The 26,786-nt window shown below is 35.2% G+C and overlaps 2 protein-coding genes across 3 annotated transcripts in view; one reads left to right on the top strand and one right to left on the bottom strand.

Moving 5' to 3' along the window:
- Octalpha2R (alpha2-adrenergic-like octopamine receptor) overlaps nt 1-26,786 on the top strand; it is a 562,038-nt gene that overhangs the window by 277,192 nt on the left and 258,060 nt on the right. The gene's annotated exons all lie outside the window — the stretch shown is intronic.
- On the bottom strand, nt 1,733-3,972 carry LOC141482204 (uncharacterized). Its single transcript, XM_074175186.1, has 2 exons — nt 2,987-3,972; nt 1,733-2,923 (listed from the first exon to the last, which is right to left on the bottom strand). Exon 2 carries the CDS (start codon nt 2,917-2,919, stop codon nt 1,798-1,800), a length of 1,122 nt encoding a protein of 373 aa, XP_074031287.1. The 5' UTR covers nt 2,920-2,923; nt 2,987-3,972; the 3' UTR covers nt 1,733-1,797.

Here is a 26,786-nt window from a genome sequence, read left to right as displayed (position 1 = left end):
CGTCCCAGAGATCGTCATCATCATCATCCGAGCTGCTCGAGTCTTCGGAGTGGTCTTCGGTACTGGTCACATGCAGTACCTGGACCGAAGATGTGGAAGGGTGATGAGGCGTGGTGGTTGAATCGGCCTCCATATCTGGATTCTCCATATCGGAATCCTCCAACTGAAGATCCGGGAGTGGCGCTGTAGGTTCTTCCGCCTGGGGTCCGGTCGTGGAATCGGCTTCCTGGTATGTTGACATGCTGACGATAGCTACTCAACTGAAGATTACATTGAGGAACTCCTACATTTATACTCTTGCACAGGAGGGGGTATAGTGGGAGGCGGAGTGGGGGGGAGGTGGGGGTCGCAAAAAACGCGCCCCGGATGCAAGTGGTGGATGTTGAGCGCTAAAATTCGGCCGCTCAACATCCACCACTTGCATCCGGGCCGGATGCAAGTGGCGGATGTTGAGCGCCCCAGGCCGCGAAGCGGCCTGCTGAGCGATCGCTTCGCGATCGCCTATACAACCTTTCCCTTCGTTACTTATCCGAATATACATTGCTTGAAATTTCTTTATGATACGAATTTTTATCAACATTATTAAAATAATGTTCCAAAGATATTCAAAGATAATGATTAACTGTTTCCATTTTCTAATTAGTTCATTTTATAGCGAAACAACTAACGTTTCACCGCAAGGGTGTACCGATATAGCCCTATTTTTTTCACTACTACCAAATAGAGTGGTTAGGTTGAATGCTGCCCCACCCACGCAGCATTCCGTGTGCACCAACCAGGTACTATGTGCACTCCGAGGAAAACCTAACCTAACCTACCTGATCATCATCATCATCATCTATAATGATGATGTCAGGTTCGGGAGAATCAACCACCACGATGATATTTGGTGGAGCGATTTGATGATCTTCAAGCCACAGTTGATCCACAAGTTCTGGGCTGGCAAATTCATCATGTTCAAACTCATCTTCGTCTGAGGTTACATCTTGTTCTTCATTCAGCTCTATTGTTGTATCTGAATACCCATCGAATTCATCATCGGGAGATGTTGAATCAACTACAGCAACTTGAATGTCACCATAGGACCAATTCTCTGGTGGGGCAAAATGAGGTTCACTGGTGGAATCAGCTTCCCGAATAATTGGTGTTGCTTGATTCATGATGAACGAACAAGTTGAAGAATATTGAGAATACAATCTTATTTATATGATTTGAAGAAAGTGGGGTAGAGTAAGGGAAGGGGAATATGTGAAAAATAAAGACCCACTAGGTTATTTATTCAAGTATTGATGTGAGAATTGGGGAATAAATCCAATATAATATTAATTAGATTCATGATTTCATTTTTACACATTCACATAAATGAAATTTGTTTGAATAATGTTGAGAAAAGTAATGATGAGAGAAGTGTCAAAAGGTTTTGGAATTATACTCAGAGCATTACTAGAATCACTTTTATTTATTCTCTAGAAAAAATAACTATTTTACTATTCACACACTTTCAAATGATGGAAAGTCTATACAATTATTCTATTTAACTAATTTTATTCTATATACTACATGTGACTAGAAAATGACTAGAATGAAGGAATAAATACTGCCCCAACCACGCAGTATTTTGTGTGCAACAACCAAAATAGATATGCACTCCAATATTCCTTATTTTATTTTTTCATTCATAACATTCATAACCTTAAAATTAACATGCAAGTTTTTATTATATTCCTAAAATTACAATTTTTTTATTCTAAACATACATCTAACTTAAACTAAACAAAAATATATTTACAAAAGGGGTTAGGTATTAAGGAACCCCTGGCACATGGCATCCCATTCCTGAACAAGAGGTCCATATTTTTGGATGTAAGCCAAACTCTTTCCTTGTTGCGAATCTTCTTCTTGAAGTTTCGCCCTAAGGAAAGAGAGTCGCTTCTCTAATTCCAGTTTCTGGGCCTCGATGGTGGAAATATCCGCCATCAAGGCCCTTTTTCTGGAATCAGAACCATCCACAACCTTCTTTTCCCTCAAATATCTCTTTTTCACAGACTGTGCATAGGTAATAGACTCTTTGAGTTTATTACCCTCTACCACAGTCTGTGAAAGGACATTTTCCGGGCCAACCTCTTGTTCGGAATGCTCAACACGTACCTGGGGGGTGACTGGAGGGGGTGACGCATTCCGATGGACCTGGGGGGTGACTGGAGGGGGTGACGCATCCCGATGGACCTGGGCGACGACTTCCACCAAGTTCTGCACCTCCATCACTGGAAGGGGTGCTGTAGGCCAACCACCGTAAGATGAGTTCTTTTCACACTTTTTGCGAAAAGCACTCAACTTACCACCCCTCCCACCTTTGGCTTTGGATGCCTTCACAGGTGCGGACTTCTTCACAGGTGCGGACTTCTTCAAAGGTGCGGACTTCTTCATCTTCTTGGCCCTCTTCACCGGTTTCTCGAACTCATCCCCTGAATCGATGGGGGATAATGGTTCGATGGGCGATAAGAAGCTTTGAAGATGCGATAAATCCGCCAGAGACTCGTCCAGGTCCGGGTTGTAGACATTCAGTAAATCTTCAATTTGGGGTGCTGACGAAGAAGTTGGTCCACTGAATGTCGACAAAGTTGGTGGGGGGTCAATCTCCTCCTCCTCGGGGGTTGGTTTGAAGTCCTCGAAAAAGAACTTCAAGTCAGGAGCCGCCACTTCCTGGGTGGAAGTCATCCCCGGTGGTGGAATGGGAGCCGCCACTTCCTGGGTGGAAGTCATCCCCGGTGGTGGAATGGGAGCTGCAGCTGGTGTTGCAGCTGGTGGTTGTACCATGATGTCCTGTAGGACAACCACCCTCCTCCGCTCTACATCCTCCAACTGTCTCTCACTGAGAGTGGTAATCGGGGTCATCAGAGCATTCCTCAGAAAAGACATGATTCTAGAAAGAGAAAATGAAAATATTAGACAATATAATATAAATAGTATGGAAGTGTGTACTTACATCAAGCTGCTTGGAATTTTCAACTAAGTTGGCTGGCAGGTATCTCAGGTTGGCTGCTTCTTTCGAAGGAAGACTGCAATCGAATGATGAACTGTGGCCTCCTCCTCATGTTTTATAGCCGTATGCTCCCTACCACTTCGGGTGGGAATGGGAGTGGGGGTGGAAGTGGGGTAGGATAATTCGTTTGAAATATTCGACAAGTATGAATTTTACAATTTGTTGAACAAACCAGATAATGAGTGAAAAAATTCAATTACTCGATTGCTCTTCCAATAAGGCAATGAGTAAATTTAATTTCTTGTCACTTATACTGTTTTCATCTTTCAGTACATTCAAAAGAATTCTTAAATTTTGTTCGGAACTTGTCTGATAGAATTCAATATCGTTGTGGCCCCAAGGTAATGTCTTGGTGGTATTAGGAATGATGAATCGCTTATCATCATTATGTGATAGCGCGACTTTATTGCACATCAACGTGTAAATATCATGTAAATCACTCCTGAATACATTCATCTTTCTAAATATTATACCGCCTGTTTCAACAATCCTAATGTAATCTTCAATTGAAATTTGATTTTTTATAACGGATTTTTTAATACCTTTTGCTTTCTTTATTTCATCAGACACACTTTGTACATGATATGCTTTCGCACCGGTGCCATGGAAACTGATGATGGGATCACTCGGAAGTTCATCCTTCATATTTCCAATCACCGATTTGCTAACTGGCACATTGAATTTATTACCCAACCTATAGTTAGAAGTGTCAAATTTGTCAACATTTGCAATCATAAAATTATAAAAATTATCCGTCATTATTTTCAGTATCAAAGAATCCGTATCGGTATAGAGAAGAGAAGCTTGTGGTCCGTAATGTTTTTTGATGACATCATAGAAAAAGTCATAAATGACTGTTTTCGACATATCCAATATACTGAACCCCAAATACAATGGTTTATTATAACAAACCTTAACTTTATCCATATGTATGACGACAAAGTCTTCCGAAAATATGGATAATGTTTTGAAATTGGGACGAGCTATCAAAGCATTGGCACCCATACCTCTTCTTATGGATTCCCAATGTGTGACAATTCGAATGTCTCTTCTATTGTTTACATTTTCCATCGTTTTGCCAAATATGGAATTTATATTCAATTTGAAGTAACCCTTCTCAAACTTATTGGTAGCCTTATTTCTCAAATTTGTATTTAAATCGATATATTTTTTCAGCCACGGTGACTGATTGAATCTGAGAATTCTATGAGTTTTCATCACCATCAAACCATTACGGACCGCTTGTTTCAAATTCCTATAATGAACGATATATTTCTTTTTATCATTCAAATTAGGAATAAGTTTGGGTATTTTGGACTTTGAACCAGGTGGTATAATACTTTCAACCAAAAATGGTAAATCCGAATGTAGATCGTGTAACTCGACAGGATAATGCACATCTACTTCAAGTATGTATCCTTGGGGGCTATCATCTGGAATACTATTGATATCCAACTGACATATTTCACTGGCGGTCAACCAAGTGAACCCACCAAAAGGTAATGATTGAGACATGCTATGACCATACAGATTTGTTGCATCCAAATACATTATGAAAGATGAAGGTTCTTCGGGATTATAATTTGGAAGAAACTGATTGTTTGCAATATGCTTTCTCTCCGAACACTGGCTTACACCACCACGTATACCGTTTTGGAGAAAATGCACCATATCGATATCAGTTAATAATTCCAAGTTGACACCCGTATACTTCAACATAGCATCCCAAGAAAGACCTGGAGAAGTGAAATAGTGAGCAGGATCCAATTTATATGTATCTAAACTCATATTTCTAAAATTTTCAAAAATATCGCACAACAGTAGAACATCAGATTTTAGGTATATGTCAGAATATTCACCCAAATCTTGACAATTGAATGTGTTCCATACCTGCTTTACTCTATCATAATCCTCATCAGAAACATGTTTTTCATTTAATTTATCATAAAAGTCCACCTTTGATGGTATACTAGAATAATTTAATTTATCTAAAGAATCGATAAAACTGTACGGAAAAACACCTTTCTGCCTCATAAGTTGGAATTTATCCTGTTCGGGAAAATATTTTCTTGTTTCCACAAAATGTTTTTCATCTAAATTGTCACCTAACTCTTGAAGGGAAGCAGCCATAAATTTAAAACTATCGATGAACCTTAATTTCAAAAACTTATTTTTCGTCACTCCATTGTGATCTACTATTCTCTCCATAATTATATGTTTCGTGAAGGAAACATACTTTTCTTTAGTTTGAGCAATGACATCAACTTTTGTTTTGTTTGTGCATAACTCTTTTATGAACAAATGACAGTCATACCCACTGAGATTATGAAAAATTATGGGTATAAAGTTGGGCAATTTGAAATTGAGGTTACAAATACTATGTGCAGCTCCATTTCTTTTTTTCCCCGTTAGATGGCAGTGGTCACGCACCTTAATATCACCATCACCAAATGGTTCTCCACATATACCACATGTGGCGGCAATATTGAAATCATGCTCTTCCTCATCAGTCAATGGACTCATTGGAATGACTTTCTTCAAATATTTGTGATAAATATTGGTGACATCAGCCTCCAAGTTTGACACAAACACTTTAGCTGCATCAGCACCTCTATTTAGTACAAATTTAGATATAGAATCATCAAAAGAGCACTTTATGAGGTAAGAAAAAGCATATGGTTCATGAAGATATGTTCGATTTGTATAAGAATTAGCAGGATTTGGCTCATTAGTATGCACTGGTTTCAGAATAGATTCGAAATCAGCATATACAACGAATGGAACCCTCAACTGTTTCTCGATATTTTCAAATTTCAAAATATTCTCAGGTACCCTTTTACCAAATTTATCAACCCTGAAATTTGTGGATGGTGTCGTTGTCGATATGTGATTACAATCATTCAACTGATGTCGCAATAAAGTTCGTTCATTATCAAAGTACAATAAACAACCATCACAAAAATACTTTTTATGACCACGGGCAGATATTTGTGATGATACTAGTCTCGATAAATCCTTAATCCAACAATAATGACTATTACCAGAATCATCTGTAATAATCAACAGATTAACATGACTATTTAATCTACGTTTAGAATAGTGTAATGGACCCACAACTTCATATTCAATTCTACCATTTTTAAAAACATTTTCCAACCCATAAACATTGATAGAGCAATCGTTCATAACCTCAAACTTAGGAATATCTTTCAACTTAACTGGAAATTCCATACCTGCTACATTCAAGACGGTTGAGAAGTGGGGATATGATGAAATTTCATTAAGTTTCTGACTGGCAGGGTATAAAGCTGAAGTCACAGCCCACGCAAAGCAGCACTGATCTTGATTAAGAACATTCACCATACTTTTCTTCAATTCGATGAACCTTGGCAATTTGATGTATGAAGACCCTCCGAAGGGGCTATACTTGTTGATATTCACCTCCAAGTACAAAATTTTCTCAATGGTCCAACCTGAAAATATGGGTTTTCTCTATAAGTCCATCATCATCAACATTTTGACTAGATCACATACCTGAATCCCGATCTTGAAATTCCGCTGCTTTAACAGTTAAACTATCTGCAAAACTGCTATAAACCACATCCAAATCATTCGATTGATCAATTACTTCATTGGGACTATTAAATTATTTGATGTCTGAAAGATCCTTAGTTTGCAGACTGTACCGCCCAAACACTTCCATGTTCACTTTCATGCATTTATGGATATCCAACACTTCTTCGAGTAGTTTCACTACTTTCTGCTTAATTTCATTGAAGAATGTTGGGTAATCCATGTGGTGGTTTTCACTGTCCACTCGGTAGCTCACAATTCGACACTTGAAAGCTGTATTGACAATTTTCACACCTTCCCCATATTGAACACATGCATTTGTTCTGTGCTGCAACGTCCTCCGATGTACATTCATCTGATCGCTTGCAATAGTCAAATTGCAGCAAACGCATGTTTGCAGTGTTGGAAGTGCTGGGGGTGTCAACCGTTGCCTCTTCGATGTTGGAGGTCCATCACCATTTGCGGGTGTGCAGGAATCCCGCTGATGACGACGTAGGTTGTCACTACGAGTGAAACTTTTTTTACAATCAACGCACGAATACATCTTGTATATAGAAATATATACCGTACGATAAGGAGAATTTGAAATGAGTGAAACGTTCACACCACACTCCTTATAAAAGCCCAACTCCCCCCCCCCACCATAACCCAAATGAGAGCTACAAGGTCAACATTCAATGCCACAGAGCAAGCTCAAGGTAGTCGAAGTGACGAACGTCAATGTCAAACCCCACACTCAAGGTCAAACACCGCAACGCCTAATCCCACTGTATATTCTGTACACGTCACGATTTCATTCAAGGTCAACATTCAATGCCATGGAGCAAGCTCAAGGTAGTCGAAGTGTCGAACGTCAAGGTCAAACCCCACACTCAAGGTCAAACACCGCATTCAATCTCATACTATGTGTACGACGTTCAAGGTTAGGTGACGTCATACGATATTCTGAACTTATATAGGAATTACCAACAAGGGAGTGGACAACGCCGAACGCCCACTGTTCAAGGTTATATTCTGTACACGTCACGATTTCATTCAAGGTCAACATTCAATGCCATGGAGCAAGTTCAAGGTAGTCGAAGTGTCGAACGTCAAGGTCAAACCCCACACTCAAGGTCAAACACCGCATTCAAGCTCATACAACGTGTACGACGTTCAAGGTTAGGTGACGTCATTCAAGGTCGTGTGACGTCTCAAGGTCAAAAGGGGTGGGGGAGGCGTTCAGTCGGCATTAGCACCCTACTCTCCGCCTTTGATTTCTTCTACTTCTGTGTTCATTTCCTTCCTGATTTTATCTATCTCTGTCTCAATGGTTCCTATTCTTTCTTCGAGTAGGCTCGCCACACTACAAAGCTCTTTCTTCAAGCCTTCTGCATTCTCAAGAAGTTCTTCCTTCAAGCTATTCGAATTCTCTAGAAATTTATCTTCCAAACTTTTAGAATTTTCCAGAAGCTTCTCCTCCAGGCACTTCGAATTTTCCAGAAGCTTCTCCTCCAGACTTACCGAATTTTGTTGAAGTCCATCGAGTTTGCTCATTATTGAACTCCAATCACCCCCAGAAACTTCGAATAAATATGTTTCGGGATCTTCTCCTGATTCAATCAAGTTGTCCCATAGTCTCTTCTGGAGTACTGATTTTTTTCCGGAAGAATCTAGTTCCCTCTCCTCCAATTCTTGCTTCAATTCGGCGACTTTCAAGTCCACTAGGCGCACTTTTCTTGAACACATTTTATCTCTTACTGTCTATTTTACTCAAAACTGAATATGTCCACTTATTTAATGGAGTCCGAAACACTTATTTATTTTCACAAGTCTATTTTTCGCGAGAAAGGTCAATCAGTTTATATTTCCGTCGTCCGGTACTGTCCGCTTCGCGAAACACAATGAATCACCAGTCTATCTGCGCGAAAGTGCGAAAGTTTTATAGTCAATTTCACCGTAATACAAAAATTGTCCACCAAGCGCTCACAAATTTATTTTAAAAATCCACTTCTGATCACCAATTGTAACGAATTAAAGAATTAACTATCTTAAACAAATTTATTTTAACTAATTTATTTACACCACTCAGTAACTAACGTTCAATTTATCTTCACCGTTTGTTAACCCCTCGATTCGCTTTCTTGGTACAGACTACTCTTATATATATATATATATATATATATATATATATATATATATATATATATATATACATACAAATAGAGATTTTATCGAGTGTGCATGATATAAATCAAAAATGAATAATTTGTGGATACAACACTCCAAACAGGGGGGCAAACCGCGGACACGTGTTTCTGGCTATTGGCCTCATTAGCGCGGTGCAGCCAAGTGGGCAACACTTGTTTGCCGAAAGCAGGAATCAACACAAACGCACGAAGTCAACAACAGGAGCCAACCGCACATTTGTGGTTCCAGTTAGAAGACCTAGAATTCCCAGGCTACATCTAACACGACCACGTAGACAGCTATAGCTACCTGCGTGACTTCCGGGTCCAGGATATAAATACAAATAGAGATTTTATCGAGTGTGCATGATATAAATCAAAAATGAAAAATTCGTGGATACAACACTCCAAACAGGGGGGCAAACCGCAGACACGTGTTTCTGGCTATTGGCCTCATCACGTAATCACAACACAACACCGTAATCATACCTTAGCCAACATATTCACTAGATTCATCACCCTGCGACTACTTTTTCCTATTTCCAAGATTGAAGAGACCCCTGAAAGGACGGCGTTTAGCGATGATTGAGGAGATAAACACCGAATCGCTGAAAGAGCTCAAGGACATGCTTCGAGGATTGAAAAAAACGCTGCCACAAGTGTATTATATCTGAGAGGTACTACTTTGAAGGGGATGAAATAGAAATTGATGAATAAATAAATAATTTTTGAAAATTCCTCTTATTTTTTGAACGTCGTATATTTCATAATATATCATTTGATTCCATAGAGCAGAGTTGAAACTTTTTAGGCATCTTATAGAGTAATACATTTTCTGGTTAGTATCACGTCTACTTTTCAAAGAGCTGCTTGAAATTTTTCAATAGAGTAGGTTGCCTAAGAGTTATACACAATTTGCTTTAGTGAATTAACAGAAGTACAAAGAAGTAGAAGTAACAACAAAATCGATATGTTTCTGGAGTTTTATTATAAAAAATAAATTTCAAAGAGAATTTGGGTAGCTTAATATGATGAATGGAAGCATTCTAACTACCAAATAGTTAGGGTTATACATGATATTCATTCAATTTGCAAAACTCGTATTGATTTTGATAAAACAAATGGATATTCCACACACATTGTTGATCAACCAATTATTTAATGTGAGTATTGAAATAAATTCAAACGTTTTTAGCATGTACACATCTGACATTATCATATAAATTGATGATTGGAATCGAAATTCAATGCATTGTGTGTAGAGATGAGTTTTGTTTTTCAACCAATACACGAATATTTCTGATGACATCTATTATAGAGTGCAAGAGAGGAAAAAAATTATTAACAGCAAAAAATATTAAAGGAGGTAAAAAAAATTCTGTTATTGATATGAAAAATGAAATGAAATTGATTCATATCTATGAAGTGGGATGAATATCAAAATATACAAAGTTTGTATACTTAAAATTCTTTGAGAAAAATAGGCAGTGTTTTTGGTTTCACGAAATTAATATGTTCTTTCACGATATTTTAAAAAAAATCTTTTTGAGATTTTATTTTTTTTTGGTTTTTCTGTGTTATATTCTCAAACCTGAAGAATATCTTATTTAAAATTTGAAATACTGATGTTCCAAAAATCATATTTTGGTATTAAGTGCGTGAAATGAGTGTTTTCAGTGACGCATATGCCATGAAAACACAAATTTTATACATGAAATACAAAAACAATATTTTTTTTATTTTTTATGAACGAAAATTTACATCGTTTGAAATATATCAAGAAAATATGTGTTCAATAAAATCTTATTCAAAAGTTTTCCTTTTCTGAAAAGATTCAAAATAACTGGATTATACTTTCATATTTCACACATTTTATCCTTAATGTTATCAATACTTCCAATACAATTTCACAGCATCCAGTGGTCTTTCAGTGTTGTTACTAATAAAAACGATTGTTGATACGCCGCGTGTTTGACTGTTTCACTGATTGCTCCTAGTTGCTTCAATTTCAAGTTATTTTCAAGAAGATGGATGTTGATTATAATAGTCGTAGTGATACTCCAATAAATATATTTAAGAAAGCAAATGCAATAGTATCTAATATGTTACCGGTCAAAACCAAGTTAGTATATGAGAAAACATATGACCAATTTCGTGAATGGTGCGAAAATAAACATGCCAAAAAGGTTTCTAAAAATGTCCTTATATGCTATTAAAAAAAAAAAAATTAAAACCTCCTACGTTATTCAATGTAGAAGAGTTCATTGAATGTTGAGGAAAATAGTGATATAAGGAAGTTTTCAAAATGGGTCCCGCTCATTAAGAACAATAGAGTCAGATACCGAGAAAAGGAATCTAAAGTTTTATCAAAGAATGATATCAATAAATTCATTCGAGCTGCTGGTAACGAAACAAATTTACTTTATACGGTACAAATATAATCATGATTTTGTAAGATGAGTAGTAGCTTCAATATGTTTTATTTGTACGTTGTTTTAAATTTCGGTATTAGCGGTGCTTGTCGCCGTGAAGAATTATTACATATAACTATTGATGCCATTGAATATGCTACGGTGGCTGAAAATCTGCTTCCGTAGCAGAAGCATATACCGGGTGACTCTCTGAAGTGGCTCACCCCTATAACTTTTTTATTTTTGGAGATGGAAAATGAAATTTGAGGGTTGTGTATTATAGTTCAATTTGACATTTTTTGACATATTTACTTGCTTTGCCGTACTTCCGGTTTGACCGGAAATGACCCTGACTTTCGTTTTTTAAATGGGATATCTTATATATTTTTACTTGTTTCGATTGAGAATGACATCTAAATCCAACAATACTTCACTTGTCAATATTTGACAAATGAAATCATTTTTATTCTAATTTTTATTTTTTGATCTAGAATGCCATGGATCATATGAACCGCTTTATTATTGATCAAGTAACATGGGAAAACTACGACTTTGAGGCTTATGACTTCACAGTCGTTTTTAGAATTATTTCACAGTCGCAAATATGAATTTTTCCATTTACCTTGATTTTCTCGAATTGAAAGGGGGTGGCTCGTTGGCTTTTTGTGAAAAATCATTTTGTTTGATGCCACACACTTTCACTTCATTTTCTCTATTTTTCTGAATAATAGCAAAAAGTTGCAAATTGGTCCATTAAGGTTATACATTTTCAAAATGGGCTCCTCCTCGATCACGGCAAAGTTCAAATTTTTCATTTGTTTTGCGCATCACATTGATTAGCTGTTCCTCAGTGATGTTCTGGAATGCCACCCCCACTTTATGCTCTACTTCTTCACGAGTAGCTGATGTTGTATTGTGAACCTGACTTTAATTTTTCCCCAGAGAAAACAATCTAGCGGAGTAAGATTTGGTGATCTAGAATATGAAAAAGATTAATACATTTATGACAACTCAAGAATGTACCTCGCAGGCCACTGAATAGGTCAATAAATGCCAATCCACTTTTGTGGGAATGTGTCATTCAGATGTTTTCTTATGTCTTGAGATTTATGAGGTGGCGCTCCATCTTGTTCCTTATTGGCCCCAAAAGTTTTTCTTCGATAATACCCATCCAGCATTTGAAACCAAATCGCTCTTGAAAATTTCCTTCTTGTATCAGACATAAATTTGTTCGAGACCAGTACCTTTTATTATTCCCATTGCACATAGCCAAGTTGGTGAATCGGGTTTCATCTGAATAAATAATTTTAAATGGAAAACGTACATCATCTCTGTATTTAGTCAAAAACCAGTTGCAATAAGTCAATCTTCGGTTGTGATCGTTATCGTAAAGATGTTGGTGTAGTTGGTACTTGAATGATCCATAATTATATTTGTGAAGAATTCTCTAAACGAACGAATAACTTATATCACACTCAGAACAATTTGGCGAATTAACGCCGTACACGTCTACTTCTTTTTCTTCACTGACGATGAAGTTATTGACATTTGACAATAACTTGGCATTTATATGTCAAAAATGTAAATTGAACTATAATACACAACCCGCAAATTTCGTTTTCTATCTCCAATAATAATGAAGTTGTAGGGGTGAGCCACCTTAGAGAATCACCCGGTATAGAACAGCTTGAAAAACAAAATTGAGATTTCGAACAAAATATTGAATTGTCCATTTCCTTTCTAACGAATTGAAATATCTGATTAAATTGTGGAATCAACTCTTCAAGAAATATCTAACGTTTCTGATCAGCAGCGACACGGAACATCTTCGGGAATTTATGTAGGAAGTAATTGAATTGTTTTATGATGAATAATCATTTATTAAATGACTCTGTTAAAAATATATCCTTCAAAGAGTAATATTTTATATTTGTGTTATGAATTATTTTGGCAATGAAAAAAGTGTTTTTTTCACGATGAAAGAAAGCCTGTTTTTCACGGCGAAAACAGTGAATATTCACGTATCAATAAAGGTGCAGAAATGTCACCTGAGTTTTAAAGAATAAAATACTATTGCTATGGAAAACTTCTTCAGAAAATGCAAACAAGTGGAAAAAACTGATATTTCAAAAACATTTTTATCAGTTATTCCTATTTTATGACAAAATTTACAAGGTATTTTCACCCCCATTATACACATAGTCATACCAGTAGTCTGTTCATTATCGAAACAGATTTATTTATCAAGAATATACTGACCCGTTAGTTGATGAAAATAATAACACTATCCATGGCCATGATTATAACATTTTCCTATTGAAAATATTGATTTTTTAGCAAAATGTTTTTAACGAAACGACCAACTGAAATGTCAATTTTTACAAAAATGAAAATGATTTATTGAGGATTACTTGCTGAAGACTTGGAGTCATTATCGTTGTTTAAAGGAATTCCAGGAAAACAAATGGAATTCCTTGAACAATCAATCAATCAAACATTTATTGAATCAGTTTTCATTTACAATCACATTAGGCAAACATCATCATAAAATACTGGCTGATACAACAGGTCAAACTATTATAGAAAAACAAATACAAAGCATAACTTAAATAAAAATAAAATCACTAAGCTACAATTAAATTATGATTATGACTCAAGGAGAAACTCATCCACAGAGTAGTATGCTTTTTGCAATAGAAAAACCTTAAGCTTCCTTTTAAAGACATTGATGTTTGAGGACTTAATGTCATTACTAAGCTTATTATATAGTTTAATCCCACAGCACATGGGGTGATTCTTCGATACTGTCAATCTACTATAAGGCTGATAAAGTTGAAGGTTATTTCTGGTGAAATGTTCATGGATTTGCTCATTTCTAGGAATAATTGAAATATTTTCTCTTATATATATCAGAGTTTGGTAGATATACAAACTAGGCATTGTTAATACACTATAACGAATGAATAATGGCCTGCAGTTTGCACTTGAAGATGCCCCAGCCAGAATTCTGATTACCTTTTTCTGAATAACAAACACTTCATCAGCTTTAGCTGATAAGCCCCACTGTTCAAGACCATAGGAAATCACTGACTGAATTGAACTGTGGTATAAAAGCATGAGAACATCAAAAGAGACTGTTTGTTTCAACCTACGAAGTAAATATATATGTTTACTGAGCTTCAGTTTGACACTATCAACATGGAAACTCCAGGTAAGTTTATTATCAATATCAACACCCAAGAATTTAGTACAATTAACTTGATGTAAAGTTTCATTATTTAATCTTACCAAATAGCTTTTATCAATAGTAATATTTTTAGTAACAAAGTTGAGCATTTGAGATTTGGCAGAATTTAGCAGCAGACCATTTGTAGAACACCACTCCTCAATTTGATCAGTTACTTCATTAGCTTTGACAATTACTTCGGACATAGTTTCCGCAGATACCAAGATATTAGTGTCATCCGCAAAAATTATAATAATGGAAGCTTTCGAACAAAATTTCGGAAGATCGTTAATAAAAACCAAAAATAAAAGAGGTCCTAAAACAGAGCCTTGAGGTACCCCTCTTACTATACATTTACTTACAGAGTTAATTCCATTCACACAGACCAGCTGACTACGGCCAGTCAGGTAAGATCTAACCCAATTCAATGCAGGACCACGTATACCATAAAACTGCAATTTGTGTAGCAGTATGTCATGGTCAACGAGGTCAAAAGCTTTGCTCAAATCAAAAAATAACCCCAGAGTTTGCTGTTTGTTTTCCAAGATTTCCAACACATGTTTAATGAGTTGATCAATTGCGCCAAAAGTGGATTTATTTCTTCTATAAGCATTCTGACTAGAAGAAAATAATCTAAATGATTCAAAGTAATCATATAATCTTTGATAGAAACAGTATTCAATAATCTTAGAAAACTGACTAAGTAGCGATATAGGCCTGTAAGATGCATAGTCAGATCTCGAGCCCTTATTTTTATATATTGACAAAACCTTTGACATTTTCAGTATATCAGGAAACCTCCCCTCTATGAAAGTGGAGTTAACTATATGAGTCAAGGGCTCAGAAATTACATTGGCAACGTTTTTTATAACAAGAGCATGAATTTCATCAATACCGGACGATTTTTTCTTACAAACTTTTTTGATAACTTGTTCAATTTCCATCTTAGTTGCTGGATATAAAAAAATACTTTGATGTGAAGATGACATATAATTAATATTTTTAGTATCAGGTTTGGATATGCTACTGCTAACAGTTGAAAAATACTCACTAAAAAGGTTGCATATGGCAAAATCATCAGAAAGAAGGACCCCATCTTCAGCACTTTCTAGACAAGGTATTGCATTGCCAGAATAACCAGTCTGGGATTCCTTGATGATTTTCCAGGATTATTTCACTTTATTATCAGCAGAAGAGATTCTATCATCATTGCTAGTTTTCTTAGCATGTTTCAATTTATCCTGATATATTATTTTAAGTTGTTGATATTCCCTCTGATATAAACCATTTTTATATACTTTGTTCAGCTCAGATAACTCGGGTAACCTTCTACTGATTTCTCTCAACTCAGTAGTTATCCACCTGGAGTCACCAGATTTTTTTATCTTGACTACCTTTTTTGGAAATGAAGTATCAAAATAATAGGAAAATTTATTATAAAAACTATCAAACTTAGAATTTGCTTCAACTGAGTCATACACTGAAGACCAATCAGTCTCCAGCAGTAAACTAGAAAACTTCTCAATATTGTAGTCATTACAACATAGTTTTTTTTTATGCAGAGGCATTTACATAGATAATGTATACAGGGTGTAACTAAATAAGTGTAGAACATTTAAAGAGGTGATTCCTCATAGAAAAAAAAAAGGATCTTTCATAAAAAGAAATTTCATTGGAGCATCCCTTGTTAAGATACAACCCCTTGAAGGGAGTACATAAAATTTGTATAACAATTTTTTTCACAAGCACTAAAAAAGTTATAATATTGGTATTAACCTGACGTTTTGCACTACCAAAAAGACACAACCTGGAGTCACCAGATTTTTTTATCTTGACTACCTTTTTTGGAAATGAAGTATCAAAATAATAGGAAAATTTATTATAAAAACTATCAAACTTAGAATTTGCTTCAACTGAGTCATACACTGAAGACCAATCAGTCTCCAGCAGTAAACTAGAAAACTTCTCAATATTGTAGTCATTAAAACATCTCTTGTGAGTTTCTTGGTTATGGTCAACCTGATCATAGCAGAAAGTTGCCAGCTGGAAAGTGTGATCAGATATATAGGAATGATTAATGGAGTAACTAATAGGATTAGAAGTAGACAAAATATTATCAATACAAGTTGCTGAATCACCCCATATACGAGTAGGTTCACTTATAATAGCACTAATGTTATGTTGCTCAAGTATATTTATGAAGTCAGTTCTCTCATTAGTAAACCTTAACATATCTATGTTAAAGTCACCACAAGCTATTAATTCTAAGTTTTTATACTTACTATACAACATTACAAGTAATCGATCAAATGAATCAAAAAAAATTAAAGTATTACATTGAACGAAAACGCAAAACAATCATGCCTGATCTGTTCATGTGACAGCTTCAATATCAATTTGTGACTAGTAAATTTCAATCATCGACAAAATATATTCAATCAAATCGTAAAAGCCAATTATTTATTTCAATGAACTGCGATGAGTGGGAAAACGAAACATCATAAATAACATCTGGCGAAATTCAACGGACGACTAGTAATAGGTATAAGTAGTTAGTCTGGTCAAACAACGTGATCATAAAACCAAAGCAAATACTCCTAACAATTAACGTCCGCTGAATATCAACAAACCAACAGTAATATGACTTCGAACATGTTATAATGAACCACCAGCGATAGGTTATGGGTTTGAATGTTTAGTGATTTCAGCACGAACTTTGTACAAAGGTGGGTGCCAAATAGAAAAGTCGATAGGAACCTATCGGGGACAAAAAACTGTCACGAAAGTTCCAGATCCATTTCACAAAATGGCAGGAATTACTAAAATAACTTATGATTTGCACCTCGTACCTTTCACCGTTTCTACATCATCGGTGGTAATAATAATGATGAAACGCGAAGAAAGTGAACATTTCGAAATATTTACCTCTCTTTATGTTTTTACTTAATAGTTGGAGTTGCTGTTAGGCGTAAAATTTGTAGAATCTCGGAATTATCTACAACAGTTTTTAACAACAATAAAAAATGAGAACAAGGTAATAAATGTTTAAAAGAAAGTTTTCGAATTAATACGTGATACATAATATTTTCATAATGATTACAATATTAATTCATTCATATCTCGCAAAAAATTAAGAGTTACAGCAAAAATTATTATAACGTATATATACATTATAACATTATTGTTCATTATTGTCGTCCATTCCGGTAAGTCATAGTTGGTTTTGAATTTGAAATACATCCAGAGAATATTCAAATTAAAAAAACTGTGGGAGTTAAATTTGGTTCTTGCTCCGAAATTTTCATTTGACGCTTTTTGAACCCTTCACCAGAAGAAACACGATATACTTGAAGAGGTATATGTTCAGAAATAGTTTTCTGTGTTGAAATCTTATCTAAACCTTCAATTGATTCTCTAGCTTTCATTCCATTACTCAGAGTGACAATTTCAAAGGATCCTAAATTATGAAAAGTATTTTTACCAGCCAGTGTGTTGACGTTAAAATCTGCGTTATCGTGCACATATTGAACAAAAGCACCGGTCGTTATTTTTACAAGATTCGTAAAGGTTGTCGAAGCTTCGTAGATTTTTGTTTTTCAGTGTGATATGCAAAAGCCTGCAGCGTTACATATTTCAATTATTTTTTTGGAGGCAAATTTTCTATGGAGTCACAGCTAGTGCCACATGCAGTGCAGATATGAATGAGTGAGGCGTTACCGCAAATATTATCGCATGAGCTATATTGAGGTGTATTTCGTTTTTCATAATAATTAATGCACTCCGATTTACCTCTTTTGTCATTTGAAATCATTTCTGATAAAAGAATGATATGGATTTCGGTAGTGTGTTATGAACTTTGTCAAACATTAGAATATTATCATAATCCTGGGCCCGGGTATGTTATCGAATAAGTTCACCAGCAGCTTTTAAAAGGCGATAATCTTTTTATTCACTTTCTTTTGACCTCTGACTGTACCAATTATCAAATAATGTTTTGTATTCCTTTTGGTAAAGTATATTATTGTATTAGATCCAAATTTGCTAAAAAATGCAATATCACCCTCATAATGGTTCATTAGTCTCATTTTTATTGTTTCATCATCAGGAGTATGATTAGTTGTTGGAATACTTCTCAATTCTATCAGAGAAAACTGGTAGTCATCGTTTTTCCTAATATTTTTGAAAATCTGTCTACTAGAATTGTCAATAGATGATTTTCCCTCCTCTGGATCTGTTTTAAGGAAGTTTTTGAATGCACGTAACAAACCGCATGATATATCGATCCTTGATCCACTAAATCTAACAAGCCTACAACTCTTTCATGAAACTTGCGACACTTTTCTCTATTTGTCAAATCTAAAATCAAATAGTTTTTTTTATGCAGAGGTATTTACATAGATAATGTATACAGGGTGTAACTAAATAAGTGTAGAACATTTAAAGAGGTGATTCCTCATAGAAAAAAGATAGGATCTTTCATAAAAAGAAATTTCATTGGAGCATCCCTAGTTAAGATACATCCCCTTGAAGGGGGTACATAAAATTTGTATAACAATTTTTTTCACAAGCACTAAAAAAGTTATAATATTGGTATCAACCTGACGTTTTGCACTACCAAAAAGACACTTAACCTGAAATTTATTTGGTTTACCCCATGGTTGTAAGGGGTGGAAAACGCAACCTCTTAAATTCATTCATTAACTTTTTATCTTATCATTTGTTTACCATTTAAAAATTTATTTCCGATAGCCTGTTTCATTCTAAACAAAAAATGTCTCCTGGGTTTTTTGCCCAAAATAAACCAGTTCGCAGAAAAAATTATTTTACGAACAACTACAGAGATACATCGTCATAAATGCGAAAATACGAAACTAATCTATCTAGTAGGTCGGTATTAGCGATAGTGACAATCAAATTGATATGACGCTGTTGGTTTGTGGATTTTAGAAATTGAATTAATACTAATTGTGTGTTGTTTTTCTGTTCTTAATTTGTTACTTTAATAATTCACTTTTTATTAAAATGGCATACACAAATGAGGAAATGGCTGATATGCATTACGTTTACGGTCTGTCGCAGGGGAATGGGTTAGAAGCTTCTAGAAGATATGCTGAAATGTATCCTCAACGGCAGCATCCTTCACATAGAATATTTACTCGACTCCATCAACGATTACGAGAATATGGTTCATTCGACAAAAAACGCCGGATTGTGGTCGCCATCGAGAAGTACGAACACCACAGCCTGAGGAAGCAGTACTTAATTTGATTGAAGAACAACCTACTACCAGTACTAGAAAGATTGCTTTCCAGCTAAATGTTGATCATATGACGGTATTTAGAATTTTAAAGGAAAACTCTTATACCCTTGCCATCTGCAACGAGTACAGGCACTGTTACCGCGAGACTTCCCGAACCGTCTTGAATTTTGCAATTGGATGCTGAAAATTATTAGAAGAAATTGTGACTTTCTGAAGACGATAGAATTCACAGATGATAAGTAGTGGGAGACCCCTCAAACCATATAGTGCTAGCAATTCTAATAGTTCTCCGTGGTTTACACAGTCAAACGCTCGGCTTAAATCGCAGAATATTGCTGCTGTATATTCATCAGCAGCAATATGGCAATACAATTATTTGGTTAAAAAAGATAATATAGCGGTTGATATTGATTTTCCGTCCTGGAATCCATTTTATTTATCAGATAAAATCTTACGCTTCTCTTTAAAATCCAAAGACGGTCGAGAAAGACATATTCAAATGACGTTGAAAATACAGATGGAATAGTTATCGGTTTGTAATTTTCTAATTATTCAGAATTCTTTTTTTTGTGAGTCAGTATGACTTTTCCAATTTCAATAGCATTTGGAAATGAACCTGTTTGAAAAGATAAATTCACCAAATGAGTTAGGGTAGCAATAATATTCTCGAGGACATCCCTAAAATTAACCCTGGGATCTCATCTGATCCAGCAGAATTTTCATTTTTTATTCTTCTCTTTGAAAATAAAAGAAGTTCTCTTTCGGGAAACGGTTGCAAGAAAATGCCCACCTTATTGAAATCGTTGTTACGCTCGAGTTGACTAATTTTAGGAATATTGTTCGATAGATTAATAGGAGTGTTGATGAAGAATTGGTGAAAGAGAGAATCTATTTCAGATGCATCTTCTGTCAATTCTCCGTTATTATTGATTACTATATTTTGGTCAGTTTTCTTATACTTGTTTGATAATTCTGAAATAATTGTCCAAGATTTACGCATAGTATTTGATGATAGACAAATATTATGATACCAATACCAAATGGAAATTGACAATGTAGAATTTATCTCGTGTATTTTGTCGAAACCTGCTATGGGACAGTAAACATTTTTACCTTAGCTCGTAATAAAGGGTAGAAATTTCGCAAAATTACTTGTTCCTTCATTTATTGAATGAACACCATCTCTAGGTAATAATAACAACGTCCTCATTAGTAGACGTGGCTCCAATAGTTCTCTTCTACGTAAAATTGTGTTACGGTCACGTAAAATGTTGCTCACAACTATACTTCAGCACGACTGACCGACCGAAGTTTCGTACCCACGCGAGATACTTCTCCTTATCGCGCCGCGACGCCCCACTGTTGCAATCGCTTGACCGTCGCGATTTTCGTGCCCCCAGTCTCAGAGACCGCGTCAACAGCTGCGGTTGACCCTTCTTTGCTTCCTCCCACCTATCACATTGTGGCCAAAGGACAAGTTTGTAAAAGTTCTCCGTTTCAAAATATAACTTTGAATTATTTACAATCGAAGAAAACTCTGAAAAAGTAATAATCATTTTCTTAAATAATTGTAAAATTGAGATCGCATCAAGTTTTTTAAACTTTTTTTTTATATTGTTAAAAACACATCTCAAAAGTTTATATGAAGATTCATCCACTGGTCTTGGAATCCGATGCATTAATCTCCCATTCAACGGTTTCGTATATTCTACAATTGTGACAACTCAAGGTATATCAATATCAATCCACAATATAGCTTTTGAACTTAAAATGCTATTTATACACAATATTCATGCCATTAATTCATTTTCAAATGAGTTAAAATTACATTAGAATTTTTGCCTATTATTACTTTTTAATAACCGTTTATTCACATTTTTCTGACAAATGTTTATGCATTGCGTAAAACATGAGTACTTGAGTTGAGAATATTTTTCTGGCACCGCTGCGCGCTGTATGTATTAGTGAATCTTTTTCACTGAATATTGTAGCTGCATTTTTGACAACACTATAGATCTATCTAACGTTTCCTCTTTTTTCAGAAGCAGTTAGGTTTCTCAATTTTCGATGTTTTATACTTCAAACTATCTGCATTAATGATAGTGTTAAATCTAGATAAATGAGCTACGTTTATATAATCAGTCAGTTTTGAAAATAGCCTAACTCAACTATAGCATTATGTTTGAAACAATATGCCCGGGTTAACCAAACTTGGGAGTTATTGGTGTTTCATCAATGTTGTTGAGAGTTATTGAGTTTAATGCAATAACTTTCATCCCTTCAGAACAAATAATCTTGCTTGTTAGAAGCTATAATAATATGTCAATTTCTCCATACACTTGGTTGAATATCATATATATTCTAACAACTATTATCTTCATATATTTTGTATCACTTTCGTTTCAACAATACAAACAATACAATGCAAGGATCCGTCAATTTTTAATCGAATGGAACTTTCTGTTCCAGTATTTTCGATTCCACCACCTAGCTAGGGTGTCAATCACCACAAAATTTCAAAATGACATATTCAATGAGCTCACCTTGTTTTAACAACTGATGAATAATAGTGAAATACTTTCAATAGGTTTTTAATAGGCCGACTCACTGGACCTACGAATAATAGTACTTTGGAAGACTCGTTACCCATAATACCTAGTCAGCATAGAGTCGAAATAGAGCGATTAATTCTCAAAGTGAGTCTATTTTAGGACAATTCCTTCAGTCTTCTTTTCTAAATCTCATTATTATCCGTTGCGTTTGTTAAAACTCGAAGCTGGTGCTACAAAAATGCTTGTCATATCGATCTCAGTCTAGTTTTTTGAAGTAATGGGAAAAGCTGCTCCAACTAGACGTGGACACCCGAAAAATTCGCATGCTCATAACATCTGTTTCGTCTAGTTGAGACCGGTTCAGCAGAAGTTCCATATCGAACCCGCAGGCTCCAAAACGATAAGTCAAAAAATGAGGTTTCCGTCAGATATTGAGAGGTCGAACGTTTTCTCAGGATAGTGTCTTTAACACTTTGGTATACCGTAGTCGGGTGCAGGTATGTAGGTTTCTAACGAATTACAAGGTTTGCCACAAGGCACTATGCACTTGATGTTGGCATGCACAGTATTTGTGGTGTAACCTTATACCATTTGGCATAATATGGCCCTTCTAGTACTGTTCTACCATCTTTGGCACCATTGCGAATATAACGAGACATTATTGTTGTGTTATACTCGGAGATATATCGAATCCATTGTAGAGGATGAGGTATGTCAAATTCATTGAAACTTGTTGTTCTCCACTTCCAGACTGATCCGAAATGATAAACCTAATTCTCTTTGCCCATAATATTCAAAGTGAAGTGGGATTTATATCGTATGGAAAGAAAAGCAAAAAGAAATTAAATATTACCAGACTACTTGGTTGGGGTTCCTGAACTTGCCACAATTCTTTTCTCATCACCTCTTTTCGGGACAGAATCAAGCACCTCTTCTTACCTCATGGTGTATTACCCCACTGTTGATGGATAATTGGGGTTTCGGGAAGAGGGTTGAACCGAAATGACCTCTCTAGTCTCTAGTTTCTCAAAAATATTGAATACACAAAATAGGCGTGGTGTTTTGTGATAACATGCCAATATAAATATTTGCAAAGATTATTTTTGTATCAATTCAGAAAAAAATCATACGAACACATGATTAGATGTCCTAATTTTTGTACTTCTATCATTCTGAAACCTGTTTTGCAACTTAAATGCATCGTAAGACTTTTTCTGTTGTACAACATTATTTTATTATTTTTGCCAGTGATTTCCGTGCGGGATTTACACTCCTTCGTTTCTGCATGGCGTTTGATATATTTTCGCTTGAAGAACAGCTTTTCCATAGAAAAATTAAATTCCTTCTTATGTCAATCCTCCCACATACACACAAACACACTTTTGCACGTCGTTATGAAATTGGGTATTATTAGGGATTGAAAATGTATCTAGTAAATATCAGGTGGGCTGAAAAGTTCGTAGACTAACACACATATGGCGCTAATTGTATTTGGAGAAAAAAAGTGTTGTTACATCAAGACAATGCATCCTGTCACAAATCAATGGAAACGATAACGAAGTTGCATGAATTGGGCTTCGAATTGCTTCCGCATCCACCGTATTCACCAGATTTGGCCCCCATTGATTTTCTTTCGTTTTCAGACCTCAAGAGACCGCTGAAAATGAATTCAGTGACGGTGAAAGGTAATCTTCGAAACTGAGACCAATTTTTGATATAAAGACATAAACCGTACTCTAAAAATGGTATCGAAAAATTGTATGACCGCTATAGTCATTGAATCGCCTTCAAAGATAACTATATTGAATAAAAAATGAAATTTTATAAAAATATTTTTTATTTGTTAGCCTACGATCTTTTCATCCCAACAAGAAGCAGATTTTGTCGAGTTGTCTTATATTCTTTTATTTGAAAAAAACCATGATTCATTATACGAATCCAGAGTTTGTTTTCATACACCAGATATTGAGTTGAAAATTCGTTGTATAATAGATACTAACATTTTTTTCACTAACGAAACCGAAGTTGAAAACCCATTAACAAGCATGAAATCTGTTTTTTGTTGCGATGATTATTCAATAGGATCCTATTTCATTCATGGAATGTTGAAGGTGCCTAATAGGCTCATTTTCCTATTTTGATTTCAAAATGGAATCGGCACATAATTTGAATATTAGATGAAATAATTCTCTGATTGAATCTAATACTTCAGAAAACACCCTCAAGAAAACGATTCAGTTGTGTGTATACACCTGCCTATATTGCAGAAGCCTATAGAAATAACTGCGTAAACGCAAGCAAGACATAAGTGGAACCACCCCGCTTGCGTTTACGCAGTTATTTCTATTAAGTACTCTTCTTGGTTTTTCACATTTTGTCTTCAATCGAGGACCGCTCATAGATTGAAATTGTTATGGGAATGATCAGAATGGTACTTATATATGTATCTTTTGATTTTTATGGAAGTATTTTCCAGCAGCTTGACTGCCTTTCTCGACTTTATATATATATATATATATATATATATATATATATATATATATATATATATATATATATATATATATATGTATATGTATAATTGACTCGGTTTCCAATATAAATATTGAAATAACCGTAGGTAAAGATTCTATGCTCTCGAAAAAGGTGTTTACATGAATCCCGCATTTCGCTTTACATAAGTATCTGATAGCCCTTTTCTGCAAGACAAAAACCGACTGCATAAGTTGTTTACTGCAAACACCCCAAAAGGGTATACCATACCTTAGATGAGAGTCTATTAAGGCATAATATACTACTTTCGCTTCAGCAAACCCCAGTTCCTTTGGAATGTTTCTCCTGATGCCAATTTTTTGTTGATTGTGCAATATGCTGGGAGAATTTTAAATTTTCATCTAAATAAATTCTCAAAAATTTCAAAGTGGAGTTATTTTTTATTGTGTTATTGTCTAGGGGGATATCAGGTATATTACACTTGAATGCTAATATATTTGTTTTGCTAGTATTCAATGATAGAAGATTCGAGTCAAACCAATTCTTCACTTTTTTCATGTCTTGGCACATTTTGTTATGCAATCTGTTTTTGTTCTTGTCATGCCACACTAATAACACAGAGCCTTGAGGTACTCCACAATTTATCTCTCCCACGTCCGAGTTAGATGGAGTTCTTCCAAATTGTTTTATGTCAGAAAGGTATGAACTAATCCAAATATGACTGTTGTCCCTTTCAAACGCGTTGATTTCATCATGTTCACCGCTATTTGAAGTACATTTTAGTCCTTCCAGCAAGCTCAAAATAGCTTGTCCTAAAAAAACTTGGCCCCATTCGTCAGACGGATTCCATCTCTACTATAATTGCTCCTTCGCAGTGTGTTATTGCAATCCAGGAAGGATATTAGGTTATTATTTTGGAAGTGAAGTTTCTTGCGGATGGAAAGATTATTTTCATAAATCAGTTGATTCATATTCACATCGAATCTATAAGGTTCCGAGCTGATAATGGTGTGAGTGTTGCTGAGTTTGGAATTAACTAAGTCCAGTGAATTCGTGGAAAGACTTTTTGGCCATATTAATACAACGTCATTCTTAGTAAACTCCCTTGCAAAGTTGATAGCAGTATATACTGATTCCCGGTCCGAGGCATTTGGTTTTACAATGGATAGGATGGAATATTTTTCTGTTTGTTTAGATGAAGCGTCCCACAAGCCTTCACCGTGAGCGGACGATACAATTAACATTTTTTCTTTTTGACTGAATTAGTTGGGATTCTATTAAGTTTGCCTGGGTGTGGTGTCATTTTATTAATTTCCAGTTTCTTCCGCTTCAACACCTTTGTAGGAGATGAAGCAATTTCTCTTATGTAGTTTTCTTCTCTGATGTAGTTTTTTCTTGTGCTTTTTAGATGAGTCATTTCATTCTTCAGATGGAGAATTTCATTAGTGTGTGTAATATTGTTCATTTCCAGCGATCTAATCGTCCTAAGCATCTCTGAATTTATTTCTTGAAGGCTTTCTAAATCTCTAAACTGTTTTTGTAGCTCATCTGTTTTATGTCTTATTTCTCTTCCAGCAATTCATTTCTCTTTTTCATATCATTTATGCCTTTTTGCAATTGAGCTATTAATAGTTCATGTTCTCTCTGTTTATTTGAATACATTTGTTCCCTTTCATAGACTTCATTCTCAAAATCCTGGGTTAATTTTCTAGCACACATATAAACAGCTTCTGTTTTTTTAGAATCTTCCTCTAATTCATCTATCCTTCTCATTTATTCATTTATTTGTTCAAGTTTCTCATCTTCTATTTGATTTATTGTCTCATCTCGTTGGATTATATTTTTCTTCAATTTTTCAATATCATTTACTAGGGTGTCTGCATTTTTTTCCTCTGTGAATCCTTCAGCTCGCATTTTAGGGAACAGTATATTTTGAACCCACCAAGTTCTTTATGATTATATTTCCGGTCCAAACAACTTGGGTGAAAGATGTCCAAACATGTAATGCAAAAAAGGTTTCCAAAGTCTTTCTTGCAGCACTTGAATTTACGCTCCATTTG

Source organism: Leptinotarsa decemlineata, unplaced genomic scaffold (assembly GCF_025532065.1).
Source record: "Leptinotarsa decemlineata unplaced genomic scaffold, Ldec_3_MD MMD2_tig00000882_RagTag_RagTag, whole genome shotgun sequence".
NCBI classification, from domain to species: Eukaryota; Metazoa; Arthropoda; class Insecta; order Coleoptera; family Chrysomelidae; genus Leptinotarsa; species Leptinotarsa decemlineata.
Note: the sequence above shows the minus strand (reverse complement) of the source record. Positions and strands in the feature narration are given on the sequence as shown.

Excerpts from the sequence above, each read along its gene's own strand:
- LOC141482204 (XM_074175186.1), bottom strand. The coding sequence starts at position 2,919 with ATGTCTTTTCTGAGGAATGCTCTGATGACCCCGATTACCACTCTCAGT.